We start from the raw sequence: 16,085 nt of genomic DNA on the forward strand, positions 1-16,085 counted from the left end.
CCTCACACCATCAGCAGCCTGAAATGTTACTGGAAGGCGGGGTGGATCCATGCTTTTATTTTTATGTCAAATTCTGATCCTAATGAAAACTCCTAAGACCAGAAACCCTTTTTCTGATTTTGGTTAGACTGTTTGTATAGTCAGTTTCCAGAGTGTGGTCTTCTGCCGCTGCAGTCCTTCTGAGATGCTCTTCTGCATAACTTGCTTGTAATAAGTGTTTGAGTTATTGTTTCCTTCCTGTCAGCTCAGAGCAGTCTGGCCATTCTCCTCTGACCTCTTAACAGACATTTAGCTTAACAAACAGTTGAACAGCATGTTCAAGTTGATTGATTGTATGTGCAAATACTCGCTTTGAACCAACAGTTTAGGCTTAATGTCGTAATCACTCAGTTTTAGACCGTTTTTTTTCTGACTCGACTCTCAGCGATGTCAGCGAGTGTGGATGTCCCTAATGTGGTCATCTCAGGCACAGAAGCCCCACCCACTTGCTGTTCAAACATAAAGTTTAAGGAGGTACAGACCGTGATCTGAGCTTAGTATAAGATAAACAAGGATTATTTTCAATAGTGAATCATGCAAAGCTACTATACTAAGATTGAAAATAAATATACGTAGCTGTAAATCAGCATACTAGGTCTGCTTTAATTGCCCGTGACCCTGTTTTTTTTTATGAGTAATGCCATCTAGTGATCATCGTCCTGGTGCATCTGTGTTCGGTGATAGTCGAAGGATTTTTACCCTTCTTTGCTTTGATGTAAAAATCAACTTCAGCAGAAAAGATAGTCTTAAATCGTCTCAAATTGTGGGAAATGTCTGGCTGCCGTGTTTTCTCTTTGTAGTTGCACATGTAAACACTCCCCTCTTAGCGCATTCCTAGACGCTCCTGTCACAACACGGGCCAGCTCGATGGCAACTTCTGAGAAACAAAACAGCCTTAGAACAACACAAATGCTTCCTCAAACAGAGTGAGAAAACAGAGGTCTCCGCTCCTCTTCAGAAATCTGCTGATGCTAATCAGCAAGAGAAAACAAGCGAGCTGAGCTTCTTGAGGTGTCTGTAACACGACGCCCACCTCGGCCTTTACACTTTTACTCACCAAAAAAGGCTAATCTCCAAGACATTAATCACCCAGGATCTATAAAAATAATCTGGACTGAGTTTAGTGTAAAAGAAGTGAAAAATAGAAGACGAACATTTGGAAACACATACTTTTAATTCTTAAATGTCAATTTTAAAAGACAGAAACATCACAGCTGCCACATCGTAAACCATAACACAGTTTGTCCTAATGATAGAAACCAGGTTATTGCAAATATGCATTAAGCTATGGATACTAAGCGAAAACCAGGAAAGGTCCTATTTACACTGTAGTCAACTGATACAATATGTATAGTACAGAATTTGAGTTCCAGGCCACAAACTGACCTGTTCACTCTGCGGGGTTGCCTGACATCTGCTTGGGACTTAAAGTGTTTAGAGTTTTAAAACGAGATTACAGTAATGCTCTGAGTGCTTGTTTTGATAGGCAACCTATAGGGTGAGAAGAGCTGCTCTGGAGTGTAAAATGGCAAATATACACTTGATGTATCAAACTGTTTTTTCTGTGTACTGAACAAGCAATATAAAAAGACAAGTCGAAGCACAAGGTCTTGTTACACACGGGCAAATGCAAGGGTTGAAAAGGGTTAATCCACTAGCTTGTGCATCTGTGACGCATTGTTACACACTTGGCATTGGCTCAAAAGACTTGACATATGATAGTGTATTATGCCAAAGCTATGGCAACAGCAAAAAAGTAGGCACCAAAGAAAATATTTCTCACTGTAATGAACACTTGTTTCGTCCATATTCTGTGATTATGTGAAAAAAAGCTGCCCCTTTTACAGTAAAGGACAATGCTGTCCACAAAAATTGTACAGTACATCTAATACGTCCTGCTCCGGGAGCCTTCTATTAACGACACCCTGAGCTTTTCCAGGCTGCACCACCACTACAACTTCGCCTTCAGGTTGAGGCTCCATCATTGGGTGCACTTTGTTGTCCATCATCTTAAAGTCAGCAGGCAGCATGCCGTTCCTCTCGGCCCACGTCTTGGTGTCTTCTGAGCTGTCCTTTTCCTCTGTGATGCTGTCGTCATATGCGCTGCTTTTGCTCACCGTGCTCAGCTCGTCCTGATATATGTCCGACTCGCTGCCGTGGGGCAAAGAAAAGTAGGTGCACTTCCCGGAAAGCAGTTTGGTCTTGTCTTCTTCTGGTTCAGGTTTTGTGGCGAACAGAGAATAGGGACTTTTCTCCTCTGTGTCCTCAAACGCTCCTTTGCCTTCAGGAGTGTTTGTAAAAGATTTGTTGATTCCAATTGGATCTGAAACAGACTTTCGGATGAGGGTGTTGTCTCTAAGCAGCCAGCGTCCGTTATCAATGGGAATGCTGTCGCCGGGCCCGACCTGTGCATTAAAAGCGATGCATCTCGTCGCTTCGCTTAAGGTGTCGAGGGCATTTGTGGAGTAGAAGTATGAGACCTCAGACATTGCTTTGGATCGGGCTGTGTGGAAGGAAGCGAGGATGCCCGACTGTCCATTTTTCTCCTGCTTTGGCTCAGATGGGGGCCTTTCACTTGCTTCCTCAGCAGTATTAGCATCCTTCTTGCCGTAAAGCCTTTCGATTGTCCTCCTCACGAAGCCTTTAGTGATGGATTTCCGCGCCGAATCATCTTCCCCACTCGACAGTTCGCTTGAAGTCTGAGATTGATATCCACCACTGACGGAGGTCTCGGCTCTTAGCTCAGCCAGCTCTGATGTGTGAGGAATTGGGAAACGAGTTTGCTGGATGTTGGTGGCGCTCCTGGCTAAGAACATCTCCCTGATGGATCTGACCCTGCTGCCTTCGGGCTCGGTGGTTATAACGCCACTGGAGTCGTAGCTGAAGGATAATGACGACTGGGGAGCTGATCGGGTGCAGAGAGTCACCTGAGATGTGGGTGATTCACAGGGTGAATCCTCGTCGCCTGAGTCCTGAGGGGCCTCTTTTTGCGAGTAAAATCTGACTGCAGAACTTTTTGTTGTGCTTTTTCTTTTCTCTGCATCAGCAACTCGCTTTTCTAGAAGAATTACTCTCTCTGCAACTGACTGGGAAATCATTTCTTCAGACTGGACCTTCTCCACAGACTTTTCAGAGGTAGTGCCTTCAGACTGTGTTGCCAGTGCAGGAGCTGCTTGGTCGGTTACAGTTTCTCCTTTATATCTGTCCACATGAGCTTTTTCCTCCTCTGAGCTGGACTCTTTTTCATAGTAACTTAACTCTTCAATTGAGCTGGTGATTTTTTCCTCTTGGACCTTCGGCTCCTCTTCATCTGCGTGCTCTTCAAAGCTGTTGTGATCGTTCCCGCTATCATCGTCTGCATTAAACCCACAACTCTCTTTTTCTAAAGTCTGATTTTCTATTAAATTGCTATGCGTGCTCTCACTGTTTGTCCTGTCATAAATATATGTCTCCTCAATGTAAGGGTCCTCATCTTCTGAGCTAACCTTGTCTTCATTTGGCTCTTCAATCAAAGCTGTTAAAGACGATGAAGCTCTTTTCTTTTGCTCGCGATCATCTGGAAGGTCACAAAGCTGTTTCGCCTCCATGTCCTCCTGCTCTTCCTCAGTGCTTTCTTCAACAATAACTTGCAGCTTCTTGCTATCAACCTCTGGCTGCTCTTCCTCTGAAGATGGCTCATCCATGTCTGAGTTTCCGGTGCTTTCATCCGTCAGTCCCATGCTGTATGTTTGGCTCGGGTGTTCCTTCTCAGAGCTGGGCTGACACACAGGGGCAGACGAGTCACCTTTGCTCATCTCGGTACACGTGACCTTTGTCCGATTTTCTCTGTCTTGGCTGGTTATGCTTTTCTCCTCTCTTACATTTAGTTCCACGTATTGGCTGGGGCTTGGTAGCTTGCTATCTTCCTCTTCAGAGGGACTTTCAGGTTTGGACAGGTCTTCACCCTCGATACTCTCGTGTTTGATCTCCTCACATGAAGTTTCCGACTCGTCCCCTGAGCTCTTCAGCTCACCTGCATCTGAACTGATCACACTTTGCTTACAACTCCCTCTTTCTGCTAATTCTTTACTGGCACTTGAGTTCTTTTTCTGCCCTTCATCATCTGCACCTGAGTCCTTCTTGAAATTTTTCTTACTCCCGACTTCTACTTTGATGATATTCTCCCTTGATGTGTCCTGACATGACTGCAAGTCCTCCTTGTTCTCTTGTAGCATCGATGCTTTACTGTGAAGCCACTTTTCTTCAGTAACAGTAGGGTTAGCTGGTGGATCATTGTCTTTAGTGGTTGGGATTGTCGGTTTGTCCTTTGCTTCCTCTGCCATCAGGTGAGATTTGTCTGCTCCAGATTGTTGTGTTTGCTTAATGATGGACCTTACATCCACATCCACTTTATCATCTGGTGTGGAATCCAAAACAGTGGCGGCTTTCTCTTTGAAGAAATGATCAGCAATTTCTTTACTGCTATCTTTAGGTGACGACTCTGTAATGTCAGATTCACTTTTTGGACTTAATGAAAGAGAAGCCAGTTCCTCCTTCAGCTTCTCCGGTACATCGAGGTTATCCATGATCTCGTCAATAATGTTTTCTTCAGCGACACGCTCTTGTTCGGGGTTCTCTCCAGTTAGGAGTTCTGCCTCTGAACCATTTGGCGTTGAGCTGCGGCTTTTGCATTTGTCACTGAGTTCCTGAAAGCCCTTCCAGCTCTGCAGGAGCTGCTTTGAGGCCGTTTTTTGCAAATTTGACAAACTCGTCTGTAATCTGTGGGAATCCTCGATTCCGGCAATTTCTCTGAGCGAATCGATCATTTTTAAAGCCTCCGCACAGCTGACGCTGTTTGCGTTCAGCTCATTCCTATTCAAGTTTGTAAGCCCTTCCTGGAGGGTCATGACAGCCAAGAAAGCGAGGAGAGCTTTAGATGAGGAGCCAAACGTAGACGCTACGTGGGAGGAGAAGTCTGGCAAGCTGTTGGACTTTTCCAGACAGGATGGACGTTTGTTTTGAGTCATCTGTCTTATTGACTTGATTGAGTAGCAAATCTTTTCAAGGACTGGTTTCATGCTTGGCTGCTTTGCAGTGTTTGATGGCTTTATTATTTGCATGTTTGTCACAGGGTTCTCTTGATCTGCTGCTTCACCTTCTGTCTCGTTCTTTTCAATACACTGGTCCGCTTCCAGTGGCATGAAAGTGACAGAGGTCAGCATTTTATCCAGTTCGGCTTTTGAATTTAGTGACTGTGGTGTCTGGTGATTTTTTCTTAGGATTGATGTTGTCGTTTGTCTTATAGTTGTTTGCTCTGATGGGTTGTCAGAGGAGAGATCTTTGGAGAGCAACTTTCTACCTGACTTGTGTTTGACAGGCGGCGACGCCATGTCCAGAGACTGGGAATATGGAGAGAGTCTCTTTTGCAGTTTTGGTTTATTAGTCTGCTTTCTCTCAGTGGAGGGGCTGCCATCTGAAGCTGCATGTTTTTGTGGTCTGATGTTTGGAGACAGAGTTTTATCCACGGGGCGGTTTTCGAACTTCCTCTCTGGAGATGGGCTGGTTTTTGCTTTTGCTTTTTTCACCAGGATCTTAGGTGTTGATGTCTCTTTTTGAGTTTCTTTACTCATTTCTCTCACTTTAAATGGGGTATTACTTGGCACTGATGCATCATTTGATGAGATACTGGGCGATGACAGCCTCTCATCAGATGTTAAACTAGATGGGGACACAGAATTACCACACGACGGGCAGCTCGTCAGACCTGACCAGTGTGCCGGTTCTAGTTGGGCTTCGATTGATCGCTGCGATGGTGTTGAACAGATGCCATCACCTCCCACAGTGTTGTTCTCAGTAAATGATGTGGTCTTCTCTGGAGTGGCCTCACTGCTTAAAGCATATTTATCAACAGAAGCCTTTCTCACTGACATTTTCCTTTCAAGAGACAGATTACTGACCAAAGGGGCCCTTTTAATAGAGGGTGTTCTTGAGAGCAATGCTGTTGTGTCATCTTTAAATGACGTAGGACTGATGGGTAATGGATTATTATCTGTCCCTTCACTGCTCACTGATGAGAGCCTGTATAATGGGCTGCTGTTCACTAATAACGCATCTTCCGTGCAGTATTCAGTGTTTGATAGCTCTGTGCTTTCAGCAGGAGGAGGTGGCGGTGGTAGCTCCATTGAAAGCGTATTAAGTGGCGTTGCTTTTTGGAACGAGATCCGGACTGAGCTTGATTTATTTTCCACTTCACTGTCTAACAGTGTTTCTGTTGAGATCTTATCACTTGGTGGCACAGGATGGTTTATTTCTTCTTTTTGGGATTCGTTCTTCTGGTTTCCTGTGTTTTTTGTGCTTGGAGAATGATGAAGTTGCTGCCTGGCTGTAGCTTTCTCGACGGGTGGACTCGATTTGTTTTCAAAAGACTGGACTCTAAGTTTGACAGATGTTGCCAGTGAACTCTCTGGTGGAGGTTCTGAAGTTTGACACATTTGTATTTCCGAACACTTTACATCTTCTGCCACATCGATCAGGTCATGCTTATTTTTAGGCTCTTTATACTTGCCATTTTCTGCTTCCAGTTTTTGACGTTCCTCATGCAGGTGAGACGGGTGGTTGAGGTGGGCTTTCTGCAGCCAGCTTTCTACATATTCATTTGTAACAGCGCTGGAGGTGTTAAAAGCAGGCAACACGCTTCCATTAATATCATCGGGCTCGTTTTCGCTCCTTTTCTCCACATGCATCGATGTCTGCCGTGTTAGTATTCCCCGTATCTGGCTGACTTCATTGGGAGAAACATTCATCTGGCTTGTATCAAAAGAAACTCTCTCTATGGATTTTTTTAATACTGATTGCACATTTGAATCTTTGTCCGTGCTTCTTGTTGTCTCATCTGACACTTCTGAGCTCTTTGCTGTAACACCTCTGTCCCTGTTTTGTGCTGGTCTCTTTTTAAGGTTTTTCGATGACTTCATTTTGTTTCCATAAATCCTCCTAATGTATCCGGCACTGGAGAAAGCTTTTACTTTTTTATGTGCTTCCGTTGCCTCTGCAGTATTCTGTTTTAGTCTTTTTCGTGGTGTTGCGAGCCTCTGAACCACCTTGGGCTTTGAGGATGCCCTCTTATCCATGCTGGCGCCTTTTTGATGGGTCTTTGTTTGGATTTTTCTGGGATTTTGGAACTGCTGCTGTCTATTTTTTCCTCCACCATTGTGCTGCAACTTTACTGACATACTTTCACTCTTCCAGATACTAATGGACTCGGATGCAGTTGACGGTCTGCAGAGTTCTGATTCAAATTTATTATTCGATGACATCTGCCCTGTTTCTGAAGTAGGTGGCCTTCCAACAGTCGTAGTAGTGTGTGCACAAACATTTGCAAGGAAATTGTCCTGGCATGTTTGCTGTTCATATGTGTGCATGACTGTCTCAGTCACCTCCTCTCCGCTGGATTCACTCTGCACGATCTCACTCATTTCTGCAGATTTAAATCCAGAAACATTTTTACTGTTGACATCAACAGAGCTGAGTCTTCTTGGTTTGGGCACCGGTCTAGTGCTGCTCTGCTTGGCCATGCAATACTGCTCTGTCATTGTTCCATTTCCTGTCTGCTCACTGTAGGAATAAGAGCCAATAGTTCCTTGCTGAATCCCATCTTCTGTAACTGATATGATACTCTCCACAGAGGCTTGCTTTTTGCTAATTTTCTTGTATCCTGGTGTTGGAGCTCTCCCAGAGGACAATGCATCTGAGTGGTTTTTGACGATCTCCTCTTCCTTACCGCTCTCACTTAAAGCTCCATTACCGAGCGATGGTGGATCATCGTCATTGTTGTCTTGAGTTTTGTCCTTGTTCCACTTGGTGTCGACAGTGGCAGCAAGACTCTGTAAATCCAGTGAGTTTGATTTAGGCGAGCAGATGTCCAGCTCTGCCTCAGTCTCTGGTAAAGAGCTCGCATTATGCTGGCTGGTCACGCTTGAGCGTGTCAGGGTGGTGGTCCAGTGGATGGCTTCCTCTTCCTTAATTGTCAACCTCACCTTCATCTCCACCGTCATGCTGCCGTCCTGATTCACCTGGAAGGACTTCTCAATATTGTCGTCGCTGGGCAGCATGTAGTCCTGCCCTTCAGCTTCATTGCCATCTGTCTCTGCTACAGACTCCAGGATGCGATTTGACTCCAACTCAACAGAGTTTGTGGGGTTGCTGCGTATATCACAGGAACTCTCTGCGATGGTGTTGTGGATCTGATGAACGATGTACCTCTCAGATGACGAGGAAAAATTCCTTGACTTCTTTTTACCTTTTCAAGGAGTCAGGCAAAAAAAAAAAAGAGTCGAAATATCCAAGGATTGAAGACGAGAGGACACCCGAGAAGCATGAAGGGAGAAGAGAAAGAGCAAAAGGAAAATTAGAAAGATGATATGAGTGCTGCTCATCAAGCAGACTAGCCAGCCAACCCAGTGACTGTGTATGTAGGTCATCTACAGTATTATGTACATAGCGTTGCCTCAGCACTTCTCCAAACTTTATCCCATGAGGCCAGGTAGATTACTCCAGACGCACTGATTACGTCATATGAAAAGAGGTCTGCTGAACTGACGCTACTCTTCGAATCGTGCCTGCAATGTATTCTCCTCATGTAAATACGATAATTTAGTCTTAAAAACCTTTAAAAAATTAATTAAAAAATGTTTATTGGAATATAAACTTACGATTCAAAGCCTTTTGCCTCTTGAGACTCATTTGCTTGGTACGCCGCCATGTTGGAGATGGAGATTTCTGTGCACTGTAGTTTGCAGGCCTGAATGGCTCCCTGCCCACAGCTACCACAGTTCCAGAGCACAATATCAAGCCTGGAACACCGTCAACCTGCAGCAGACAAGAGATAAAGAAGTTAGTCCTTTCAAATAATCTTGATTTTAATAACACAAATTGCATGCATAACTAGAAAAAAGTATTATTTTCTAATTATTATTTGTGAATCACCCTCAGGTTCTGATTGTATTAGCTCCTTGACCTAAAGCCTTACAGTGCAGTATCCCAGAAGGCCTTTCTGGGTATTAGGGTGAGTGGCCAAAGAAGCTTAACACTTTCTCTCCTCATGCGACAGGTATTTTATGCCAAGGTTAAATCAGTCTCTTATGGGAAGTGTAATCTATTCAACAATGATACTAATTTGTTTCCAATTAGAGGAAATGTTTTGTGAATATTCATTAATTCTTAAATCCTTTTTCTATGTGTTGCACTGACAGAGGAGAACACTCACACGTCTGCCATCAGGAGTGTGTAATTTCACCACATGGAACTGCATGAGCTCTGAGATATATTCCAGGATAGCCTCGTAACTTGGAGAAGTCTTCTTGTGAAGCACCACAGTGTGTTTTACAGAGGGGTCCCCATTGCGGAAAACCAGTAGGCTCTTGGGTGTGCGAATAAGCACTGGCTCCTGTTTGTGGATGCTCTGGCCTGGGAAAAACCGACCCTGCTGAATAGTCCGACGGTGAGAGCTAACCGGTCTGGTGTGGTACCAGGGTGGCAGCTTCTTCCTGGCCAGTGCCAGATTGATGGGCTTTACCTTACGGCTATCGGAGCAAATGTAGGATTTCCCATCCTTAAGTTCATCCAAAGATTTGACTGCATGAATCCCCCGAGGAGTGGTGATGTTCCTCACCCCAAACGGCAGGGGCACCTTCTTGGAGAGACTGTCCAAGAGTGCATCAAAGGTCTTAAAGGTGCGGTTGTTGATGACAAGGCGCAAACCATTGAACTGAGGATCTCCGCTCTTGTAGAAACAGACCCTCTTTGATAAGACAGGGTCAATGACGCTTGGGTGGCGTGAGGTGGCAAAAGTTTGCCCACTCCCCGATGACTGGTCAGGGAGGGCGTTCCGAAGTCCTGCCTCATTCATCATTGCTGATTGGCTGTGAGAGGAGAGAAAGAGAGGAACAGAAGTTCAGCAAGAACAACGGATTTTCCTTTACTGTTGTGTTTGACTGGTTTTGATTGTTGCCTTTTGGTACAAAAAGCTCCTCTAGTGTTGAGTTATTGCTCAGAAGCAGCCCAAATCTACTACACATGAAATATGAAAATATGAAACACCTTAGATTTTGATGTTGGCAGAGTGTGACTGGAATTCTTCCCTTGGCTCTCCCCGCTCAGAGTTTCTATATAAAGTCCATGTATGTTGAACATCCATTGGACTCTTTAAAGTGGTTTCTGTGGTGTCAAACACTGCACTGCTGCTGTTTCTGAGATAGACATAAGGTATTCATTTTGCTGGTGCTGTGACACACTTGCCATAGTCATACAGCAACAATGTCGATATATGAAAGCAGGATTGGCTGCGGGGATATAACTGCCAGCCAACAGGATGCTGGTCTTTGTTTTTGCATTTAATTAATTTTCACTTGTTTTGTTGGTTTCTTTTTTTTTGTGCTTGCTGTTTCTTTAGGTTTTGGGACCAGAACTACTTGGTTAAGTTAGACCTCAGTCACACAGACCTCAAGACCCACATTGACCCCCTGACAATCTACGGTGCTAGACAAAAATATGTATTTAGTGAGTGGTTGGTGAAAAATTGTCCCAGTTGCTGGCAGTTTGAATGGAAGACACTGACTTGTCTGCAAACGCTCTTAGTCTCTGAGCTAATCAGATTATAACTCTTTGCAACCAGTTTCATGACACCCAGCAACCACTTGCCAACTGGTTTTCCCTCGTAGCCAGTGATTACTGGAGGGACACCGAGTGTTCTCTAAGCCTATGTGAAAAAAGGGTTTCCTGAATTGATTTCCCACTTACTGCCATGAACTCTGTCTACAACTCACAACCATTTGGTGAATACACATTTTCTCCTCCTGACCGGAGGTTACCAGATGGTCTCCAACTGGTCTCTAGGCCTGTGTGACTGTTTGCAGTCAGAGTTAATATACAATCAATTACAAAGTTAACCCTGCACATTAAAAAATGACACCATTAAGTACCCATGACTCCAATACGTCCTGAACACACATCTAAATGTGAGACACTGGGAGTGAGGCCCCACTGTAGTTTCCTGCTGATGTGTCAAAAGCATCTTCGCGCAAACAAACAACACTCGGTCTTCTTTGTGAATCAACTTCATATGTCTTTTTTTCTTTTCATTGAATTAACCATTTCCAGTTATTTATATCAGATGTACATTAAATTAACATTTAAGTATATTAATAATTATTCTTCCTCTAATTTTGGGAGCTATTGTTCGTTGACAATCAAATGCTTTTTGTCCATTTAGACAGGTTTTCTCGTACTTTGCGAACACCTACTTGACCTTTTTCTTCTCTGAATCTTAAATACAGCTATCCTGCATTCAGGGTGTATTTTATAAAGCTGCTTCATGAATTTGTATTAAAGATGACTGTACCTCGTGGGATTTTTGCAACGACACAAACAACTTTACACCATGTTCGAGGCAAACAGCTGAATGACGTCTTCTGAGCATATGTTGTTTACTTTGCTCAACTGCTGCCATCAGGTAACATGATCTAACTTTTGGGAAACCAGCCAGTTGCGTGGCGTCTGCTTCTGATTACCTGGCTTAGCGGCGCATAAGTGACAGAAATATTTCACAATAAATTCCCTCTTACCAGTTTTACTTTGAGCATATACGTAAACATGCCACAGTTACATGTAATGTTCAAGTTTCCTTTTTTAAAAATTTCCGGTGCCATTTAAGCTATTTAATTTATTATTGATAGTAAAGTTAGTTGGAGCAGACTATAAATAGATTTTTAAAAAAGCATTTTCAGAATGGACAAAGTATATATATGCTATCGGTACATAATCTGTTAGGATTTTTATGGTGTTACAAACACTACAAGTATAAACACACTACACCTGAGTAAGTAAATAGGTTAAACAATAGCTCAGTAAGTAAAAACAAATAAACAATTGTATGATTTCAGTGGGAACTCACCTTCTTTGGCATCACAAAAGTCCCAAATGTTTTTAAGAGGATCCATGAAATGTTATTCCGTGCTCTACATTGTGACTGCTGTTCAACTGACTGCACAGTAACAGTGTATTTCGGGAGACTCCATCATAGTTAATTTGCTTAATCTTTGCTCAGAGTTAATCTGCGCTGCAGGTGCAGGTGCAGCGCTCGAAAATCCTCTCCAGAAAGGTGTGTCACAGAGAAACGTGGGGGTGTCACAACAGGTTAAAGAAGTAGTCAGAAAGATCTCAGGTTTATTAACTATGTGTTTTAAGTTGAAATGTAATTACACGTCATGCATGTGCGTCTTCACCTGGGAAAATTTTGCAAGCGGCTGAAGAAAATCTGAAAAACTTTGGTTTTCCCCACCACCATTTCAACATTCAGAGTGTTTGTACTCATATTTGAAGTTGAATTATGAGGTTAGACAGGTTAAAATGTTTGGTTTTCTTCACAAGTGGCAACAGATGGTCCACTGATGTCCACAATATTTGTGCAGGGTTGTAATCTCATTGAAGACCTCTTTAAGTAATAAGGATTAAGGGACTCTCCATTCTCAGGACCCACAGAGACGATCACTTGTTTTTAATGAAATGGGTAAACATGCACCTTTTTTCCTTGAGAAATCTCATGACTGCTTTATAATTTATAATAGAGGTTAGTTTTGTCTTTGTTTTGAGCCTTTCTGAGCAGAACAAATGCACTACATGACACATAAAAGTACAATGACAAACACTCGCAGACTTTTAGGACTTTACTAAACAAAAATAGTGTTTGTTCCAGAAATACAATTAGGTTTAGAAGGGTAATGGACTCCAGTTGTAGATCAGGTTAAAAGGTATTACTGCAGGCATTAGCCAGTCACGAATATCCTTAACCATGAACGATCACGAGTTGCATAACAGTTACCAAAAATGGGCTGAACTGAATCTATTTCTGTAGTGAAAGGGATTAGTGTGCAAGGATGACTTAATTCCACAGTAAACCTGGGGCTGAAGTGAAGGAATCAAAGGAATACACAAAAGTTATCGGGTTTCAGCTTAGTACAAAAGGATAAAGTGATGACACTCTGTCGCACTGTTTACTTTACTGCTGTAAAAATATCTCAGGTGTGTACGAAACACACGATATGTGCTGTAGGAAAGAATTCCTGCCGAGCCCCGACCAGACAGGGATTCAGGAATGCCACAGGAGGCTCCCATGGTCTCAGCCCATGACCTGTTCCCAAAACAACAACGAGCACAAAAATGTGAAAAATCCTTCAAAGGAAGCAGGGGGCGAACAATGGAGGAAGCCCTCAGCGTAAACAGGTAGGCCCGAAGCCTGCATGCCCCTCATTCCAGCCCTTCACTGCAGAGAGATAAGAGACAAGCATAGGCTGAAACGGAGAGCGAGGGTTAAAAACAGTCTGGTTACACTGATAGAGCAGTGCGGATCCCGCCAAACACGCACGAATCGGACTGAAAATAGTCTTGAGCCGAAGCTCTGCACTTAACGGAGCGCGGCAGGTAATAGCAACAGTTCTCTGAAGCTCCATTTGTCACATAACCTTCCACGTCACAGTCAGAACAAACCAGCTGGTGACATGAATACTGTTGTTTTTCCTTCACGTGAAATCACAGGCTGCCATGACGAAGACATCTGTCTCTGCGTTCCGGGTGTATTGCCACCCTTTGCCATGCTCTATATTTAAAGCCCGTGCGCCTATACTGCAACTAATTGGCGCCAAGTTAGATTCAAACCTATGCTGTTAATGGGAAAAAATGTGGGATATGTTTTGGCCCTTGTCCCCTTTCTATATTTGGCCCAGCGTCTCTCGTGCAGCTGTTCCTCCAGATCTGTCTCCCCGTGTTTCCATCAAACACCTCTCTTCAGTCTGCCTATATTGCCTCAATTCAAGAGCCTCTGCCAGCCTCCATCAGGCCCTGCTACACAGAAAATAATAATAGTTTTCCTCTGATGTTGAGCCACATTTGGGCTTTGTGTTATGACTTAAAATAAAATGCGATGCTCTCTGTTTAGCCTTTGTAAGTTGTGGAACTCCTGCCGGCACTGCAGCTGTCAGAAATTCAATTAACAATGATACAGCTGCACTCTAACCAGAAACATTCGCTCCAAATTAAAGTCGTGCAACCGAACCCGCAACTATGACCTCTTTTAACTTTTCTTGCATCCATGCGGGCGCGCTATTCCTACAGAAGTTTTAAACATGTGTGACAAAGTTGATGAATTCCATTTTCCTCCTCTTGGCGTCGATTGGTTTAACTAAAAAAATGTGGCTTGGCAGACGTTTACAGAAAAATGTGCTTACTATTCAAAATTCCATTCAAGCCGCATGATGTTATATCTATTTTCCCCCTCCCAACTTCCAGTGGAATTCCCAGATTTTGAATGAATCCGTGCCAAACAGGACTCGTAAGGTCACACCACCGCCCGTCCCGACCCCTCCGAAACCCCTCGCACAGCAGTCAGAGGTCCCCACCCCGTCCATTTTGAGCACTCCCTATCAGCTGTGCCAAGCTTTTAATCTGCCTGGTGACATCCCAGTGTTTCCTGCATAGGACAGAGGGAGAGATAAGCACACTCTTCGGTGCGGTAAATCACTCCGCACCCCCCTCGTTCACTGATATCACCATTATTCAATTGGGGCAATTAGGTTGGTAATTACAGTAAAAAGCTTGCAGGGTGTGCACGATAATTTCATGGCTGGAATCTTTTTCTTTCCTTTCAACAGCATCACCTTTAATTATAAAAACAAACAAAAATCCTATTTAGCGGTAACTACGCATTTTTTTTAACATACTGCTTTTCTGTAAGAAATCAAAAGCACAGGTTGTTTCTATTAACTGAAAATGTGCATTTTTATATTACAGTTCATCATAATTCTACTTTCCTTTTATTGTGACAAGAAAGCAGAAATCTTTGTCTTGTTATATCTTCCAGTTTTTCATCAGTGTGGTTTGAAATCATGACCAGTGGAAAACTGACTTAATGCAAAGCATCTCTATCTCTCATGTAAACCTCATCTTATTATTCAAAAGGCCAATAACAGTTAATAAGGCTGATATGGGCATGTACTGGTGCTATGCAACAGCCTATCTTGTTAACTGTTAAACTAGGGGATTAGCTCTTTGGATTAGCATTAGCCTTATAGCTCACTGGACACTATATTAGGTACATCTTTGCAGTGAACTCACTGTCATGTTCAAGAAACCTGGAAGCACCCATCAGAGGATGGGCGCACTGTTGAGATAAAGGGACGGACACGATCAGCAACAGTGTTCAGGTAGGCTTTGGCATTTAAATGATGCTTGGCTGGCATTAAGGACCCCAAAGTGTGCCAAGAAATATCTCCCATACCATTGTATCACCACCACCAGCCTAAACCACTGACAAAAGGCAGGATGTATCCTGCTGTTTACACCCAATTCGGACCATCCACATGATGCAGTAGAAACTGAGATAGATCAGACCAGAAAATGTTTCCTGTTATTAGCTGACAGGAGTGATGAGGTCTTCTGCTGCTTCAAGGTTTGATGTGCTCCATGTCCAAAGATGCCCTTCTGCATGCTTGGTTGTAACAAGTGGCTATCTGAGTTACTGTTGCCTCCCTGTGAGCTCAAAGCAGTCTAACCATTCGCCTCTAATCTGACATCAACAAGGCATTTTCATCCAGAGAACTGCCGCTCACTGGATATTTTTGGGTTTTCAACCCATTCTCTGTAAACCGTGAAGCTGGTGGTGCGAGAAAATCCCGGTACATCTCGGCTGATACTCAGACCAGCCTGTCTGGCACCAACAACCATTTCACATTCAAAATCACCTAAATTATCTTTCTTCCCTATTCTGATGCTCAGTTTGAACTTCAGAAGTTCGTCTTAAGCATGTCTAAATGCCTAAATACACTGAGTTGCTGCCATGTGATCAGCTGATTAATCTATTGGACTATTTCCATAAATGAAACAGTTGTACCTAATGAAGTGTCCAGTGGGTGCACATTACTTGAATGGGGAAATTTACGTACACTGGTTCAGCACATAAATAGCTCAGACTTTATCTTTCATCTGAGCAGTAGAGTGTAAATATAACTATATAAACA

The 16,085-nt window shown here is 43.4% G+C and overlaps 1 protein-coding gene across 1 annotated transcript; it reads right to left on the reverse strand.

Moving 5' to 3' along the window:
- Positions 1-1,194: 1,194 nt before the first annotated feature.
- LOC309714928 (uncharacterized protein) lies at positions 1,195-12,079 on the reverse strand. Its single transcript, XM_082547657.1, has 4 exons — positions 11,969-12,079; positions 9,284-9,938; positions 8,730-8,886; positions 1,195-8,317 (listed from the first exon to the last, which is right to left on the reverse strand). Exons 2-4 carry the CDS (start codon positions 9,926-9,928, stop codon positions 1,881-1,883), a joined length of 7,239 nt encoding a protein of 2,412 aa, XP_082403783.1. The 5' UTR covers positions 9,929-9,938; positions 11,969-12,079; the 3' UTR covers positions 1,195-1,880.
- Positions 12,080-16,085: the final 4,006 nt, after the last annotated feature.

The sequence above is a fragment of the Aulonocara stuartgranti genome (genome assembly GCF_965226115.1).
Source record: "Aulonocara stuartgranti genome assembly, chromosome: 9".
NCBI lineage: Eukaryota > Metazoa > Chordata > Actinopteri > Cichliformes > Cichlidae > Aulonocara > Aulonocara stuartgranti.